The 16,320-nt window shown below is 35.9% G+C and overlaps 1 protein-coding gene across 4 annotated transcripts in view; it reads right to left on the reverse strand.

Moving 5' to 3' along the window:
* DPYD (dihydropyrimidine dehydrogenase) overlaps positions 1-16,320 on the reverse strand; it is a 367,570-nt gene that overhangs the window by 224,052 nt on the left and 127,198 nt on the right. For all 4 annotated transcript variants that reach the window (XR_012624149.1, XM_074832563.1, XM_074832565.1 and 1 more), the window contains one exon: positions 13,517-13,604. Coding sequence is in view for 3 of the 4 variants with exons in the window: in XM_074832563.1 (XP_074688664.1) it covers positions 13,517-13,604 (88 nt within the window). In the remaining variant the exon portion in view is untranslated. The remainder of the gene's footprint in view (positions 1-13,516; positions 13,605-16,320) is intronic.

The following is a 16,320-nucleotide window of genomic DNA, read 5'->3' on the forward strand; positions in this document are numbered from 1 at the left end:
TGCCTACTGAATTAGAACAGAAAAGTAAGAAAGTGGATAAAGTATATACAAATAATAGGTGTAGATCTATGGAACAGCATAGACAAGAATTTCCAAATATTCCCCATTGCAGAGAAGTGCTCCACAGTCACTGACATGGCATAAGATGAAAAAATGGCAAAGCAGGCTGTATCTTTCCACTATCCCACCTTATCTATTTCCAAAACTAGAGAAGTTTTCTCTAACATGGGAGTCAGGGCGCTCCAACTTGCCTGAACACACATTGCAGTTTCATGGAGGTGAGTCTGCACCATCATTAGCTCTAGGTGATCTGAACTCCATGGCAGCTCTGAACAGAATCAAGGGACCTGGCACCGGATCGACACACACAGACACGTACCACAGAAAGAATAAGGTCACCTTATAAACCAAGGGCAGTCTAGAAGGCTAGCCAGCAACGACAAGACTAGCCTAGAAGTGCACAAAAGTAAACCTCCATCTGCAAGTCATTGTTCATTTTCAAACACAGGAAGAAGAGAATTACACCTTTGTTCATACATTTACAGCAGATTTAACAAACTTTAATGACACTACTTTTTAATGACACTACAAATGAATTAATTTTCCTGATTTCAATGTTAAAATTGCATCTATACATTTTGTCACTTTTATTGTATTTCTAAGAGAGGATCCTTTCTGTTCATATATGCAGTCTGAACAGCTGTATATGATACCAAATGCAAACATTTAAGTGAAGTTCCAGCATATTAAGTTTAACCCTCATTTCTGTCTCAATGACAGAGGCAAGAATTCCAACTAGGTTGATTTTATGAACCAGTTAAATGATTTGTATTCAGAGCAACATTAAAAATCCCCATGACAAAGTGCACTTGAACAAAAATACCCTGCTTGTGACACATCCTTTGCAAGTAATGTGTTTTCATTTTTCACATGTTGCATTTCATTTATTTTATTCAGGCACACATAGTTAAATCTACAAGATACGGTAAGCTTCCAATACCTTTGAAATAATAAATCATTTCTTACAGATGTTTTCACCCACTGCAAGGCTGCTGCTCATTAATCAAACATTATCAGTATCTATCACTACCCAGTGCTAAACAGGAAAGGCACCTCATTTTGAGTTTTGACTTTTATTCACTGGTTAGTCCCTGACCCTTATACTACTGCATGCTTATTAGAAATATGGAAACCCCTACTGAATGGCAGATCTTACTATGAGGAGTTTTGAAGGAGTGTCATACAAGCAGGGGCAAATTTTTCTTCAAGAACTGAAGGAAACAAAGTCAAGCTGCTCTTCAAATTGGCAACACAAACACAATCCCATTGTCTTCAAAGCTCCTTTCCAACATGTAAGTAAAATGGAACCATGTAAGCAAACTGTTTCTGGTCTGTATCTTTTTATATCTGAAATGTTGAAATAAATATATACTAGGCACTATGCACGGTATGTTTCATTTTTGATAAATTATTAAAATTTAATTTCAGAAAACAGTATGTAGAATACAACACACCTTTAACAGCATAATCCTATGGGGGAAAATTTAAAGAAAAAGGTACAATATGAGTAAGAAGTTATCTGATAAAAAAATTTCAGCTTCCTTGTGACCACTGAGAAATTGTTGGATTCATGCCAATAATGCAAAATAAAATTAGCATTATTTAATTTGCTATTTTGGTTGTTACATATCTTTTTCAAAATAATGGAATAGAAATGAAATTTGGGGAAGCAGGTCAAATTGCAAATGGTCAGGAATGAAGATTTCTGTAGCTCCAAGAAACAGCCTGAATGTTTGCCAGCAAGAACACAGTCCAGCTTCTTCACAGCACTTTTACAGTACTGAGCACTTTTATAGCCCTCTTAGTGCTAGGTTTCACTATTCCCATATGATAGTACAGAAGAATGAAGTCAGCCAGGAGACCAACAACCAGAGCCTGAGCCTCACTCTCAGCAGAGCATCACACCACACTGCTTTCCTGCCGTGATCTACTGTGGTGCATGATTTATATTTTTGTTAGTAACCAAGTGAAAAATTAAAGGCAATGGATGTGGCTTCCAGTTAAAAACAACTACCATCTCCTGCCACAGCTGCAATTCACTGAACTCTCCTTTAACTAAACATTTTGTTTGCATATTCTATAGCTTTCTGAATGAACGCTGAACGCCACACTTGTATGTATGATTATTCACTCTGCAAGGCTGATTAAACCCGTTCCATTCTTGCAAGCATGGCAGGTCTACAGAAGTGACTGAGCTACAATGTGTATTTTCTGTGCTGTGATACAATAAAGGGCACATTCAGCACAATGCAAAGGCCCATATTTGCATTTGAAAAATAAGGAACCGACTTGCCAATGTAGTAGGTGTATTAAGACTCTTATGTCCCCATGATTTTAAAAGTGCTAAGATTTCTAAACTTTCTTTACTTAATTTTATTGGGCTTTCCAGAAAAAGCTGTGTACAAAGAAGGCACGGATTGTAAGAATTAGGGGTGATTTCTTTAGATTCTCTCTACTGGGCGAAGGAAATCAGGGTTTTTTAATGCAAATTAACTCCAAGCTTTATTATCAAGCAGCTACTACAGCAACAAAATAGGCAGGAACTTTATCCCATGATTAGTACAGACACCACAACCTTAAGCTTTCCTGCACAGAATGGTCAGTGTGTCTATCTCCTCCAACCCTGCAAATTTCTTTCTGCTATGAACAGGCAAGAACTCAAACTCTGAGTGTAAGGAACAAACCGTCAATTTAAAATCCCATAATCTGGGACAACTTCAGGTTCTATAGTAGTCTTGAACTTAAGCTAACCACACTAACCCTTGGCATAGCATGCCATGTCCTGAGCTCCTGTGCTGAAGCTGCAGAGGAGGCTGCAGGAACTGGGCTCAGCTCGTGCCTTGGGCTCCAGCATGGAAGAGCTCTGCTAGCCTGTTGGGACCTTCCCCAGCTTTGCATGGAGGATCAAATAATTACAACTGCCTAAAATCTATTCATAATAGGCACCACAATGTTTCACTTTTTGGACCTTTCCTTTTTCCTCAGCCACCAACAGTGTTTCTTCTACAGCATAGTTGCAGAATATCAAACTCAGGAGCCACAAGCAACATAAAAATGTAAACAGCTGCTATCTGGTTGCCCAAGTATGTAAAATCTTCTTGGAAGCATTTTTTTGTTTGTTTTAAAGCAACCCTTATCTAAATATCTAAAGGTTAAGAAATCTGCCAGATAAAAATTTAGCCATCATTTTTCATCTACAAAAGATTTGTATTGGGCCATAATAGCAGCATCAAGCCTGTGTTTCCCAGTGAACAGAAAAGCAATCATGTCTTAAGTCACTTATATATTAAAATGATGAATTGGGATATTTTCAGTGTCTAACTACTAAACAATATGCTATAAAATTAGAAGAACTGTTTCTTTTAGAAGATATGTTCTGTTCTCATTTTAAAAATCCAGTATATTAGAGAAAAAGCTATAAATACTGTACTATTGAGAAATAGTCTCTGATAATTGTTAATGATGTCATATCAATTTAAATAACAACCAGGTACTGAAATTTCACTATCTACTAAACTGTTAGAATCTATTTTAAAATACACATCACACTCAAATAAACAACCACCTATTATTCATTAGTCACAAACCAACAATGAATTTTATTTCTAACAAAAAAAATCCTAAGAAATCTGCAGTGACATACCATTTTCCATTACATCCAAATAAGAACAAACAAAACCTTGACAGTTCTTAGAAATGTAGTAAAACCCCACAACTTCCTACTTGGCAAGTGACTAGTAATTTCAACACAATGGCAGTATTAACATTAAAGATAAATTGGCTGAAACCTGTTGATATTTAAATTCTCATTATTCGGTTTTTTTCTTCCTATAAAACTAATCACCAAAGATCATTAGAGGGAATGTTAAAACATCATCTAGCTGTTGAATGCATTTTCACTTTCTTTAATGGTTCATGTTCAGCTTACTACATTTTTAGCACAACTGAATGAACAATAGCCAAAGAATTTCCTGTGAAAGAAAACCCTGTCAAGGACAGTGTTCGGAAAATATTTTCCAAATTTAGATAAACATGTATTTTGTATTAGCATTCTCCAAACACTTACACTTATTTCTGTCTTAATCTTGCAAACATTGTTTTATAAAGACAATTTACAGTAAATTTAGCATTAATACACTGGAAGCAGTAAACAGTGAATTTTAATTACTGTGTATACTCCACACCTTGTGACATCACCAAAGTGCCAAATTTTGAATATGGTTTGATACTATAAAATGTGCACAGAAGACTATCTATGTGACTTTATGCACAAGGAATGTCAAATTTGATCTCTACCCTACAGGACAAACTAGTATGCTACACAAACCCAGAAAAATATTTGCATACCTGTTAACTATTCTTTTAAAAGACTTGCCATGTGATACATACTATAATATTTATATGCTCTACCGTAATTATATACACAGTCTTAGTAATCATTAACATATGTATTTACACAGTGTCTTTTAATTTCATAGTAAAAGCAACCATATGACTGGCATGTCTGAAAAGTATTGAGTAGAATAGTAAAGAAAGAACAATTTTCATGTATCATGACCACGACAAGTGGTTCAAAAGCCTGGATAATCTCTATCCACACAAAATTTGAGAGACACCATCAAAAATATTTACATAGCTTAGTTAAAGATTACTCACTATAGTGAACACGTAAGATTTTCTTCCCAGATATCTGTTGCCTTTAAAAACTACCATCCCATTAAAACTAAAGATATCTGGAAGCGGATGTGACTTTCCATGAATCTAGAAGCTTTTGTATTGCATAAGAATAGGAAAGCTTTTCAATTAATGCATTGAGCCTGAGGAAAGGACTGACGGATTCCCTCAGGTACAAACTGCAGACAAAGAAGGCTACAGGTCTCAGAAGGCCTTCAGACTGTGAATCCCACCCAAACAGAATCACCAGTGAGTGTGCCCCAAATTATAGGAAGGACTAAAACTGGCTTCAAGCACACTCAGGTGTCAGGATTTTCACCTGAAATTAGGTAACTGCCCTTCATTATACCAAACTGTTCCTAGATCAACAAAGGTCTGACTACCAAGCAATGAGGAAAAGGGAAGCAGATGACTGAGAAGCACGAGACAACCACTGAGTCAGACAGAAGCCTTCAGCCCTGCCCCTGCCCAGCGGTGGCTTCCTAGGAACCACTCTCCCAAAGCAGAGAAGTGGCAGAGCAAGAAAGTTTCCTAAAGCAGTCTCCAAAAGTCCTTCAACAAGTACTTACAAATCCACTGCACAAATCCAGGTTTTGTCTTAACTTGTCAATTCAATTCAACAAGCAGATGCACCCCTTGTTGAGTGGGCAGTGAAAGGAATATGAATTCAGAACCATTATATTTATGAGACATAAATGTGTACAAGGAAGACTGCTTAAAACTTTATTCATTAACACAAAAAAGTGCTTGCCATCTTCTCACCAGTAATTGGCACTAAACAAGTGAGATTTTGATACACTTCCTACTTCTGTACAATCTTTAAAAGTAAAAAAATTAAATGCAACAAGACTAGGTTTTTAACCAGCCTTTTATCCTTCATAAGCAAGATGAAGGAAAATAAGGAATTTCTAAACCTATTGTTTACATTTTGTATTGTGCCAGTCCTCCTCTAATATTAGGTAGAATAATGTTTCAAAAAGTGTCTGATTGCATTAAATACATATTGCACCACAGGTACTCTCCTTACAAGGAAAGAGAGCTCAACTAAAGTAAATGGATATGCACCAATTTACCAGCTGTATTTTAGATGATTGTTCATTCTGTGTCTGAATATTAACACAGAAGTAAAAAGATGGGAGCATAATTAATACTTGTACATCTAAAAGTAACTGACTTATGGAGTGACCTTTTGAAAACAACAGGTAAGCAAGCGAAGCTCTTTTCTTTAGGTGTAAAGCCCTGAAGTGTGTAACATCAGAATATGAAAATTCAATATCTAACACCACTATTTTGTTCAATATTTTCTCGTCTTATGTACTTCTCAAACATCAAAATGCTAAAAAATAAATGCTTGAATAAACTCCCAAAAAGTGCTAAATAATGTTAGATGGATTAATCTGCTAAGATACTAAAAAATTTAACTACTCTTAAAACAATATGAAGCAAATTGATTTTGTCATTATATTTAGATGAGCATTTCTTCAGGGAAACCATCCAGCATCTTGGAAAGAGACAGGGAGAGTGTTTTGTAAAACATGCGCAGTAGAGGTTTTTATGCTAAGTAGTTTTTTGGTAGAAAAGATAAGTAAATAAGAGCATGAAAATCTGTGTAATATGCAAGTGAATAACTTAAGGATGCCCAAGGGCAGATTATTAGTGTTTTTTGAAAGTGTCCTAAGACTATTAATAATAAATAAGCTGATTTGTGCATCTGAGCCCTAAAAGCTTTCAACTGCCTACTGCTTCCGATGTGTATTAAGAATGTTCCACCAATATCCAGAGCAGCACTGAGGACTACAGATCTGGAAGAACAACTTACTACAGATGCCAATAGTAGACAAAGATGCCTCAAACATAAAAATGCTTGGATGTATGTACATTGTTGCTCTCCAGGAAAGATACTGCACTGGGAATAAGAGCAAGTTCAAACATCTGCTATAAGCATGTAAGAACAGGTTCTTTCACAGAGTTCCTTTTCTAATATAACTATATTCCTTTTGGTTTTTAGTAACAAAATGGTTTTAAAGAGTAGCAGAAGATGAAAATAACATGAATATTGAGGACTAATGAGTTTAGTATTAGAACCAATTTATGGTGTAGTTTGTTTATAATACTCTTCACATGAGACATGAAAAAATTAAGAACTGTGGTGTTATAGAAGGGTACATTCATTCTCCAAGCTGTGAGCCATGAGCTAAGGCTCTACAGGAGGTAGACTATAAAGAAGTCCTACACTTGACTGCACAGACTTGTGTAGACCTTCTTCCTTGGGACTTCATTTCATGCAGTTCACTGTGCAGTTTTGATACTGTTCTATACTAAACTGCAAATGCATCTATCACTGGCCTTCTCATGGCCTTATTTAAAAAAAAAACCAAACGATTTTTTAAATTTAATTTTAAAATTATTCATGTTACTATAAGGCAATTGTGAAATATTTTGCATTGACTTTGTCCGAATCCTGCCACTGCTCTTTGTCACTGTTGCTCTTCAAACTGTTCAAAGTACTCTCTCTGATTCCATGACTCATCTTGATGACTTAATTCTTATTATATATAATTCTGAAGTCTCACAGCTTTTTGCAGCTAAATGGATTTGAATATTTGGTTTTGTCACAATAAAATGTAGCTCCAAGTGTTTTCCCTGGCTCTACAGCCTTTATTATCTTTTACCTCATAAGGATACTGATGCCTGAAAAGCCACTGTTGTCACCATTTAAAATCCTGGGTGAAAAGCACTGGCTTTGCAAGGTCCTGAGACAGTGACAACCCTTGTCTACAAGCATCAATAAAACCAACCCAGAAACTAAACTAGGCACATTTATTTTGAGTATCTAGCTGATCATGTTTCCAACAACATTATTCTTTCCTGCACTACCTTACAATATATTATTTTTCTCCCCTGATTGTTGTTTTACCTGGTCTGTAGGCTTTGGTTCCCTTGCAGCAAAAACCGTATCATCTATGAAGTATCAAAATACTTATGAAATTATAAAATAATACAAACCACCACCAAAAAACCTCCCAAACTAGAGCTGAAGATTCTAACAGCCTAAGGCTGCTCAATGCTTGTACTACAGTTCCATCTTGAACCAAGATGCATTATATTTTACATGACTTGCTACATTACTGCTGAGCCAAACAGGTCTTTGCAAAGAGGCCTAAAAGCATAATTTTAGGGAACATCTTAAATGCCAAGGAACAGAAAACAATTCTGAAAAACAACCAACCAACAGATAAATCCTGGATATGTTTTCAAATGACTCTGCCTCTAAATTTTTCCCTCTGGAGGTGATAAGTGATATAGCAAGTGAAGAGAAAAAGAAAACTAAGAAATACAAGGTAAAACAAAACCAGAGAAGCAAACAAATAAAAGTCTGTTCACAACCTGAAATGTGAACTATTTTGAATATGACATATTTCCTCCATAAATGTCTGTGCTGGCCGTGGGCCTACGGGCCCCATATGCAGATTTCATGTCCTCCAAATTTAGTTTATGAATCAGGAGTACGATGCACAATTTTTTCCTATAGCACAAGCAAAATGAACATCTGTTCACTTTTTGCCACGTAGGTTTATATCTGTGTGGGTGGGTGTGAACAGAGCTCTTGATGTGTAATATTCTTCCCATCTGCACACCAGGTGGCACTGCATAGTTAATCAGAAGATAATAACAGGCATGAGGAGATTACTTACTTTTTGGGGAAGAGACAGTAAATCAATCTCACAGGGGTTTTTTTAAAAACAAGGTACATCAATGCTTGGACTTTTAATTTCTTTTTTTGGTGTGCAATTTCATTCCAATCAATGGAATCATCTGATTATATTATTGTTTGAATGCTATGTTAATTAACTATGAATGACTGCAATTATCACAAAGGTTCTTTCCACTGGGATTTCATTTTTTTCTTTTTTATGTGCTGTTTTAACCCTTGCAAGCAGGATATACTATTAAGGATACATCCAAGCAACCATCCACTTATATTTACACTGTATGCTCATCTAACCTACCATTTCACAGTACTTAGTAGAACCTCTGAATACCCTAATACAATCAAACTGACTTTATAGCAATCCAGCATCACAAGATGGAGGAAGAAACAAGAAAGCTTCATTACTAGCTGCATTTGCCCTATAATGAGAAGTTAACTAGAAAGTTAATGCTGCAAGTTCAAGCCTACAGACACTAAAGTTAAAGTGTCTAAGCAATTTCTGGAAATGGGGGCTTTTAAAAAAATATTTTACCAAATAAAACAATCTTACAATCTTTGAAAATATATTTTTATCTGATCTTTATATGAAGAGAATGTAAATGTTATATAAAACCCCTATGTTACAATAAAATGTTACAGAATGAGGATAGAGGTTTGTGTAAAACTCTGCAGAAAATATGTTTATGGTGATAGCCTTTCTATATACTTATCTGAATGTCACATGAAACATGTTCTTAAATACTTTAAATATTTAGGTCATTCATTTTCACTCAGTTAAATAGTTGTATAAAAAAATTGGTTTGTATTTTCTCTTTCAAAAAGAATATACAATGCTCTGTGGAGTCTTAAAAGACAAAACCACAGGATCCTGTTTTCCAAAGTATGTAGCTGAACTTCAAGAAGGATGAGTAATAAAAGCCTAGTATTTCTACATTTGCTCTGATAGCCAAGCAAGACACATACACGGACATTTTTTGTAAAAATTGTAAATATTCTACCCTGAAAATCAACCAAGACACACAGGAACAACAAGCATTCAGACTACTCTGTTCTCTGTAAGATATCCTTCGCTGCCTTACTTTGCTGTCTCTGAGGACCATGTGCTCTCTCCTCTAGCCCCTCACCCCATCATTGATTTCTCCTTTTGCTCTCAGCATGATGATTCTCTATTGCCCTGAGTCTCTATGGTGTTTACTGAAGGCAGCAACTGATGTGAGACTTTTTTTTTCATAACAAAATTTTCAAACTGATTTGTCAGCTCAATCACAAATTCTTCACAAACATTTCTCATCAAAAAGCAGAGGTGATGCTAGGTAGAGTATGTTGAGTGTAATCTATAAAATCTGGAAAGGATTTTTTTTTCTATGCATAGTTTTAGACGTTAGTTTTGAAACTTGGAAAGTTCAATTGAGAGATTTAATTCCTATCCATTAATGTTTGTGAATAACAAAATAAAACCTAAAGATTTGTAACTGGATGATAAATGGAATTTTAAAATGAAAATTTTAAGGACTCTAATTCTACATCTCTATTTCTTAATCAGAATTTTTAATTGTCCATTGAAATAAGACAAGTTTAGAAATTGTACCAAACTAAATGAAAAATTACAAAAAAATATGGTAGACACTCCCAGAATATATTTAACAGGTTGTTCCTCCCTTTGTTTGGCTGCTGCCTTTTAGTCCTGTGAAAAAAATTCTCACGTGTGCTATTGTCTATCATTAGTTTTGATGTAAGAAACTGAGACTCATGGACTACCCTTTAATACTTATGCTAGCTGTAATCTGAAATCAGGACTGCTGAAGAAAAACAGAAGAATGCTCTGTCTCTTCGGCCCTTGTATGCAAAACACAAGAAACATCTGCTGCCAGATGTTGCAAATTACACATCTTTGTAGAGATGAAACAGAGAGGACATGAGAGTAAATGATGGACAGGGAAGAGGCAATTCACATATTGATCCTCTAGAAATAAAAAGAAGTACAGCATTAAGTTGAATGTTCAGATAAGACTAGTTCAGATAAGGCAAAACCCAGGACGCTGAAGGAAAGAACTACCAAAAGCAAAAAACGTAACAGGCAATCCTGTGACTGAGATTCACCTACCATTTGTTCTGAGGTTCTGCTATCAGAGGGCAGTGTTGGCTTCCAGTATGCCATTGCCCAGATTGATCTCTTTCATTACCACTCATCTAGGTAACTATGAAAGCTTCTCCTTGGATCTAGTCTTCGGTAGTTCAACATATGTCTTTGTAACCCCAAATTCCACATCAGACTCTACAACATCATACACACAGGCACAGCCTAATTGGGAAAGATGGTGCAAAATAAAATAGTACGGAGGTAAGGTATGACTCAAATTGAGATACCAGAAGTTGCCAAAGGTTGGTGACATATACTGACCATCTGTTCATTTTCAGGTCTAGTACAAGGTGGTTTTCTGAGCTTTAAACAGCAACTTAAATGCACCAGACCTACTGGCTGGAGAGCCTTTCACCTTAAGATAAACCATCATAGTCTCAATGCCTCAGTAAGCAAAGACTTGAAGTTAAGTATCTTTTTTTATTATTTGTTTTAGAGTAAGACTGTTACCCTGTATCCCTTTGTGAACTTCTTCGGAATTCTTTACTCTTCAGGTCTGAAACAGAGCAAATATGTTGACTAGAGCACACTTTTAATACCTTTTCAATCAGCTCTCACAAAAAGCCTTTGCTAGTCATTTTTCTTCAATAGAAAGTGCTTGAAGTGATCAAACCTCAGTCACCTATGCTTTACCTTCCATAGACCCAGCTGAGGAGTGTACTTTGCCCACCTCACAAGACGTTCCCACAGAGCAATAAATTTTTCCTGAGGCATAACTGTGTGGAAAATAGCTTTCAAAGTTCTCTTTACATCTCTATCTGCCCTCATGTAGCTGGCTCTTCCATTTCATGCATCACACATGGACTCTTGTACAATCCTGACTGATAAATTCTTGAATTCCATCTCATTTGCAAGACTAAAGGTGTGCTCTTCAAAAATCACATTGCTATGAAAAAATCCTCTAACGTTGTACTCCCTCATCCCATCAGGGACTTCATCTCCTTTTACACACCCATTCACTTTTTCTTTCTTCTACTAACAGGGAAAACTGAAAACTACCACATTTATTTCCCATCAAGGTACAGATTCATTCAGAAGCAAATTACAACAACCTTCCAAAAAAATATTTCTGTTTTATGTAAGTAGTGTTCTCTAATTATTTTTACTCCAATAATTCAGCGTAATGTTCAAACGTGACATTTCATTGAATATGTTTCTTCAGTAGGCAAAGAACACAAAAAGACATACAGTACAAACTCATGGAAAAATGGATGTTGTTGAGAGTTTATAAATGCTCTACTGCTTTAATATAGCTAATCCTAGAAATCTGTAAATGCTTGGTTTGTCCTCCATCTTTCACTACCAGTATGCAAGGCCACATGTATGTGTCTTACACAGTACTGTGAAAGACAGGCAGACATGGGGGTACAGAGAGGGACGAATTTCATCATGAATGCAAGGTAGCTTCCAATTACAAAACTTTGTAGGAACACATAATCCTTCATTAGCATTTATACCCTCTGTTTCCTAATACAATCAGTGAACACATGGTTTAGAGGAGAATAATGCTTCAGATACCTTCTCTTGTTTATTAAAATTCTGCCTGTGTCCCTTTACTAACATCTGTAAGGCACAATGTTGTCTATATCTATTTCTAATCAGAAATATTTTATATTAGGATAACTTTATTAAGGTCAGAAAAGAAACCCACATACATAAAACAAACACTGCAATCCTATGTGTAGTGTTTAGTGGTCATTTTTGCTAACTTTTAACTGAACTGTTATTTTAAATTTTTGAGTCAGAAGTGCATGGGAATCATGCTGATATTCCAAAAATTACTGATAATTTTTTCCTAAATGCTAGACTCTCAGAAAATAAAAGTTTATTTATGAATTAATACCTCAGTGGCAAGATTTCACAAAGAAGTTTGAAAGACATAGATGAAAACAATAAAGAAGATAAGTTGGACCATTGCCTTATATGCAATTACATCAAAATATGACACATCAGAATTCCTATACATGGAAGGTCTCTAACAATGTGAGGATTTAGGATTATAGAAATCACAATACTCTGTACTATAACCACATAACAGAATAGACCTGCAAAGCTTATTATACTGCATAACCAGATGGTAAACAACAGTTGTCGCTGTACTAAGAATTACATCTCTGTAATCAATAATAGGAAGGAGGAACAGTTGGACAACTTGTTTTCTATTATGTTCACTTAGGCAACGTCTAGATCAATAAAGAGCATTAAGCCTCATACCAACTGTAGGCGATGCCTGCTCAACATGCCTATCATCTGGTAGCAATGGGTCCAGCTGTACTTCAAAATACTTGTAAATGGATAACAATTCTAATCTAACATTAAAAAGAAGCAATGATTCAAATAGCAGGCAGGTGCAGGACTTCTTTAGCATATGAGAGAAGACAGACCTGTGATGCCAGTTTGAGTATAAGTCAAAGTCATCCTCTTTTGTTCACCCATCTGATAATTACATTTCACTACAGCCTATCTGAAGGATGTTAAATATTTTATACGGAGAAAAGAAAATAAAAGCAACTAAGCATGGTATCACTGGCTTACATATATAGACTCACTAATTATGTGGATATAGTAAGCTGTTTGCAAAAATTGAAAACTGGACTTGTGTATCACTCTAGACCAATATGGCAATTAATTACAAGTAAGTTTTTAGTTCATCCATTTTTTAACTATTTAAACAAACAATGAATCAATCCATTTAGCTACATCCTCATCTTACTTAAAAATCTATCATATAAATGTGAAAATTTTAATAAATGTCTTAAGACAGCTAACTTTAGCTTCCTGTTTTTTAAATTTTCTTTATATTCCACACTTTCATAATGCCTCAAATCAATTTCACATCATGCTATTAACATAGATACAAGTCCCAGTTTATTCTTAGCTAGTCATTCAATTCCAAAATGACAAAACACAGGACAGTGAGATCTTCTTACCTATTCCAATAAATATCGCTTCATAGCCATCTTCTTTCAAGGTACAGAGTGTCATTCCATCCATTGCAAGGCCTTTACTAAAAATTATCTGAAAGAATTAAAGATTACTTGCTTTTAATGTGATAATGTGAAAATAATTTCTATCATGTCCTGCATACACACATCTCACAGGATCTTCTAGTGAACAATCAAAGCAAATTAGTAATTTTTTTCCCCAAGCCAGGCTTAAAAGGCCAGATTGGCTGCGACTTAAGCAAGTGGCCCAAACTAGATATGGGTAAAAGGTGCCTTCAGATCTTCCTCAGATGGGGGCCACCACAGGCTAGCTTGGTTTCTTCTGCAAGCCTAAAGAGTTAAAGCCAGCTAAACAAACAAATGAAGCCTGTCTGTGGAACACAATACTGAAGTAAAGCTGAAAATGGCAGTTTTTTGCTGCGAGTAAATCGCTGTATTCAGTGCTGACTACAAAAGGTTGTATTCCCATGTGAAAATCAGAATGTAAGAAACACGATGTGGAAGCAAGAACCTCCTTCAGGGAATATGCTCTAAACAGATCACCCAGTACACCAACCAAAAACCAAGCAGTTTAGGTTATTGCAGAAACATTAGCGAAAGTATGAGCCTCTTACAGAGAAATAAAGAAAAGACATGACACTATTCTGTATTAACAGGGGTTCTGAAGAGAAAACCAAGCAATGTTTTTCCGCACAGTATCAGGTACTTGGTAGGCCTCCAATTGCACAGAATGCAATGACAGTCCCGAAGGAAGGATATTACCACTTTGTGCAGCAGTCTCAAAGGCTCACAGCCTACATTTAGCACTGAGACCACCAGCTAGGACACCTCAGTAGAGCCAGTGGTGGTTTTGTGGATTCAGAAAATCTGCCTGCAAAAGACTGGGCCAGAGATAGCAGGAAGTCTGAAGAACATTCTATGCAAATTATAGTACGCCCTACTTGCTTATATGGAGACTGTTCTGTGTGGTAAACTGACAAAGGTTTTCAAAATTATGAATGAGATGAGTTTTGATTTAAACTTGCAATTGTTAATTCTAATTTAGACAAGCAACAATGCCCAGAGTGCAGTGACTGGTGTTCATTTATTGATAAATAAGTCACAATATTAAAAATGCACGTATTATCTATACTTGTTTCAGTTCAACTACTATCACTTCCAGAAGCAAAAGCTGAAAAATTTTTGTAGAGTAATGTTCCACCAGCAATCTTGCTTTGAGCAGCCACTGCACAGGTTGAGTAACTACAGTTGTTACATGAGTGAGAGGGGAAAGAGTGTTTGCTGCGTGTTCAGCAAACTAACTATAGCAGTTTCCTCTGTAGAGGTCATGAAACTGAAGATACACACACCTTTTGCTCATGTCTCCTAACCCCAAGGCTTTTGAGTGCACAGTGTGTGATTCCTCTTCTGGTATTTTGTACCTCTTGACATGAATATGTGTGGTTTTATCTCCATACTTTAGACTCGCTGAACTTCAATGTTTTCCCCCAGTTTTTGTTGTATCACTTGTGTATTCGCTTTACAAAATACCATGTTCTAGTGTGTAAGCACCATACTTTGTAACATTTAACAGTTTAGTCAAGTCATTCTGTATCCTGTTTGTTACTGAATCTCCCTCTATACCATTTAATATACTTTTCCTACTGGTGAAAAAAAGACAAATGTAAAGTACAATATTTAAACACTGACTTCTTTTTGTCTTTGGAGGTTTATAATAAATTTTATCAGACATGCAAAAGCCATGTACATGACTTTTTTTTGTCTTTGGAGATTTAGTATAAATTTTATCAGAGGTGCAAAAGCCATGTACAGTTGTAATCCTTTCAAGAATACAGACTACATCCTCACTGGCAACAAAATACATTGCATAAATTGTCATTACTTTTTTTTATCCTATTGTGTACATATGTTATGAAAATCTAATGAAGGAATTTAAATGGCAATACTATTTTATGTGGGGATTCATAATACTCCTAGGGCCTAGCTCTGTAATCCTTATTCAGCTGACTAATTCTTACTAATTTCAGTAGAATTACTTGAATAAACAGCACTACTGAGCATTTACACAATACAGCACCTTCCATCACAGATTTGAAATGCTTTAAGTAAACACCAGAAAATATTTCCAGCTTATAGAGGTATAAAGCTAAGGCACGCAGTTAACCAGCTTGCCAAAGGGTCAATTGAAAGCCAATCGCAAAGCTTGGAAGCAAATTTACATTGAGATTCTCTGCTGCCCTTCAAAACTGCAGAGGACTTGCAGGTCAAGATGACATGGTGGCTCTATCAGTCCATCTGGAGACCTTGCCATAACAGGGAGCCCCAGGGAACTGAGTTTTGCAGAGGGTTCCCAGGAGCCCATGCCCAGCAATTTTGTCTAAAATTGTCTCAGTGCTCTGTTTTTAGTCCCATCTCTAACTCAACCTCCATTCTGTCAGTCTTTTCAAGGGTTGCAAAGTGATCCTTAGAGTAGAAAAATAGACCTGTAGCATTTAACATCTTATCTTACACCTTACCAGTATTTTTATAAAACCTGGGCAGGATGAGGTTCTCACTTGGGTCTTGTGACAACAGTCTACTGCTTTTATGATATGAACCAACACAAAAGATTCCAAGAAGAATTTCTTGCTTCACTGAACACTTTAGTATCATGTTAAAAATATATTACCCCTCCTGGTACTCAAAAATTTGATCCAGTGATGCATTCTATATTTGTAACTTCTATTAAAATGTGCAGCAGTTGCAAATACTACCTAAATTTTCATCTCAAGCCCTAAATTAACAATAAA

This window comes from Strix aluco, chromosome 8, assembly GCF_031877795.1.
Source record: "Strix aluco isolate bStrAlu1 chromosome 8, bStrAlu1.hap1, whole genome shotgun sequence".
Classification (NCBI taxonomy): domain Eukaryota; kingdom Metazoa; phylum Chordata; class Aves; order Strigiformes; family Strigidae; genus Strix; species Strix aluco.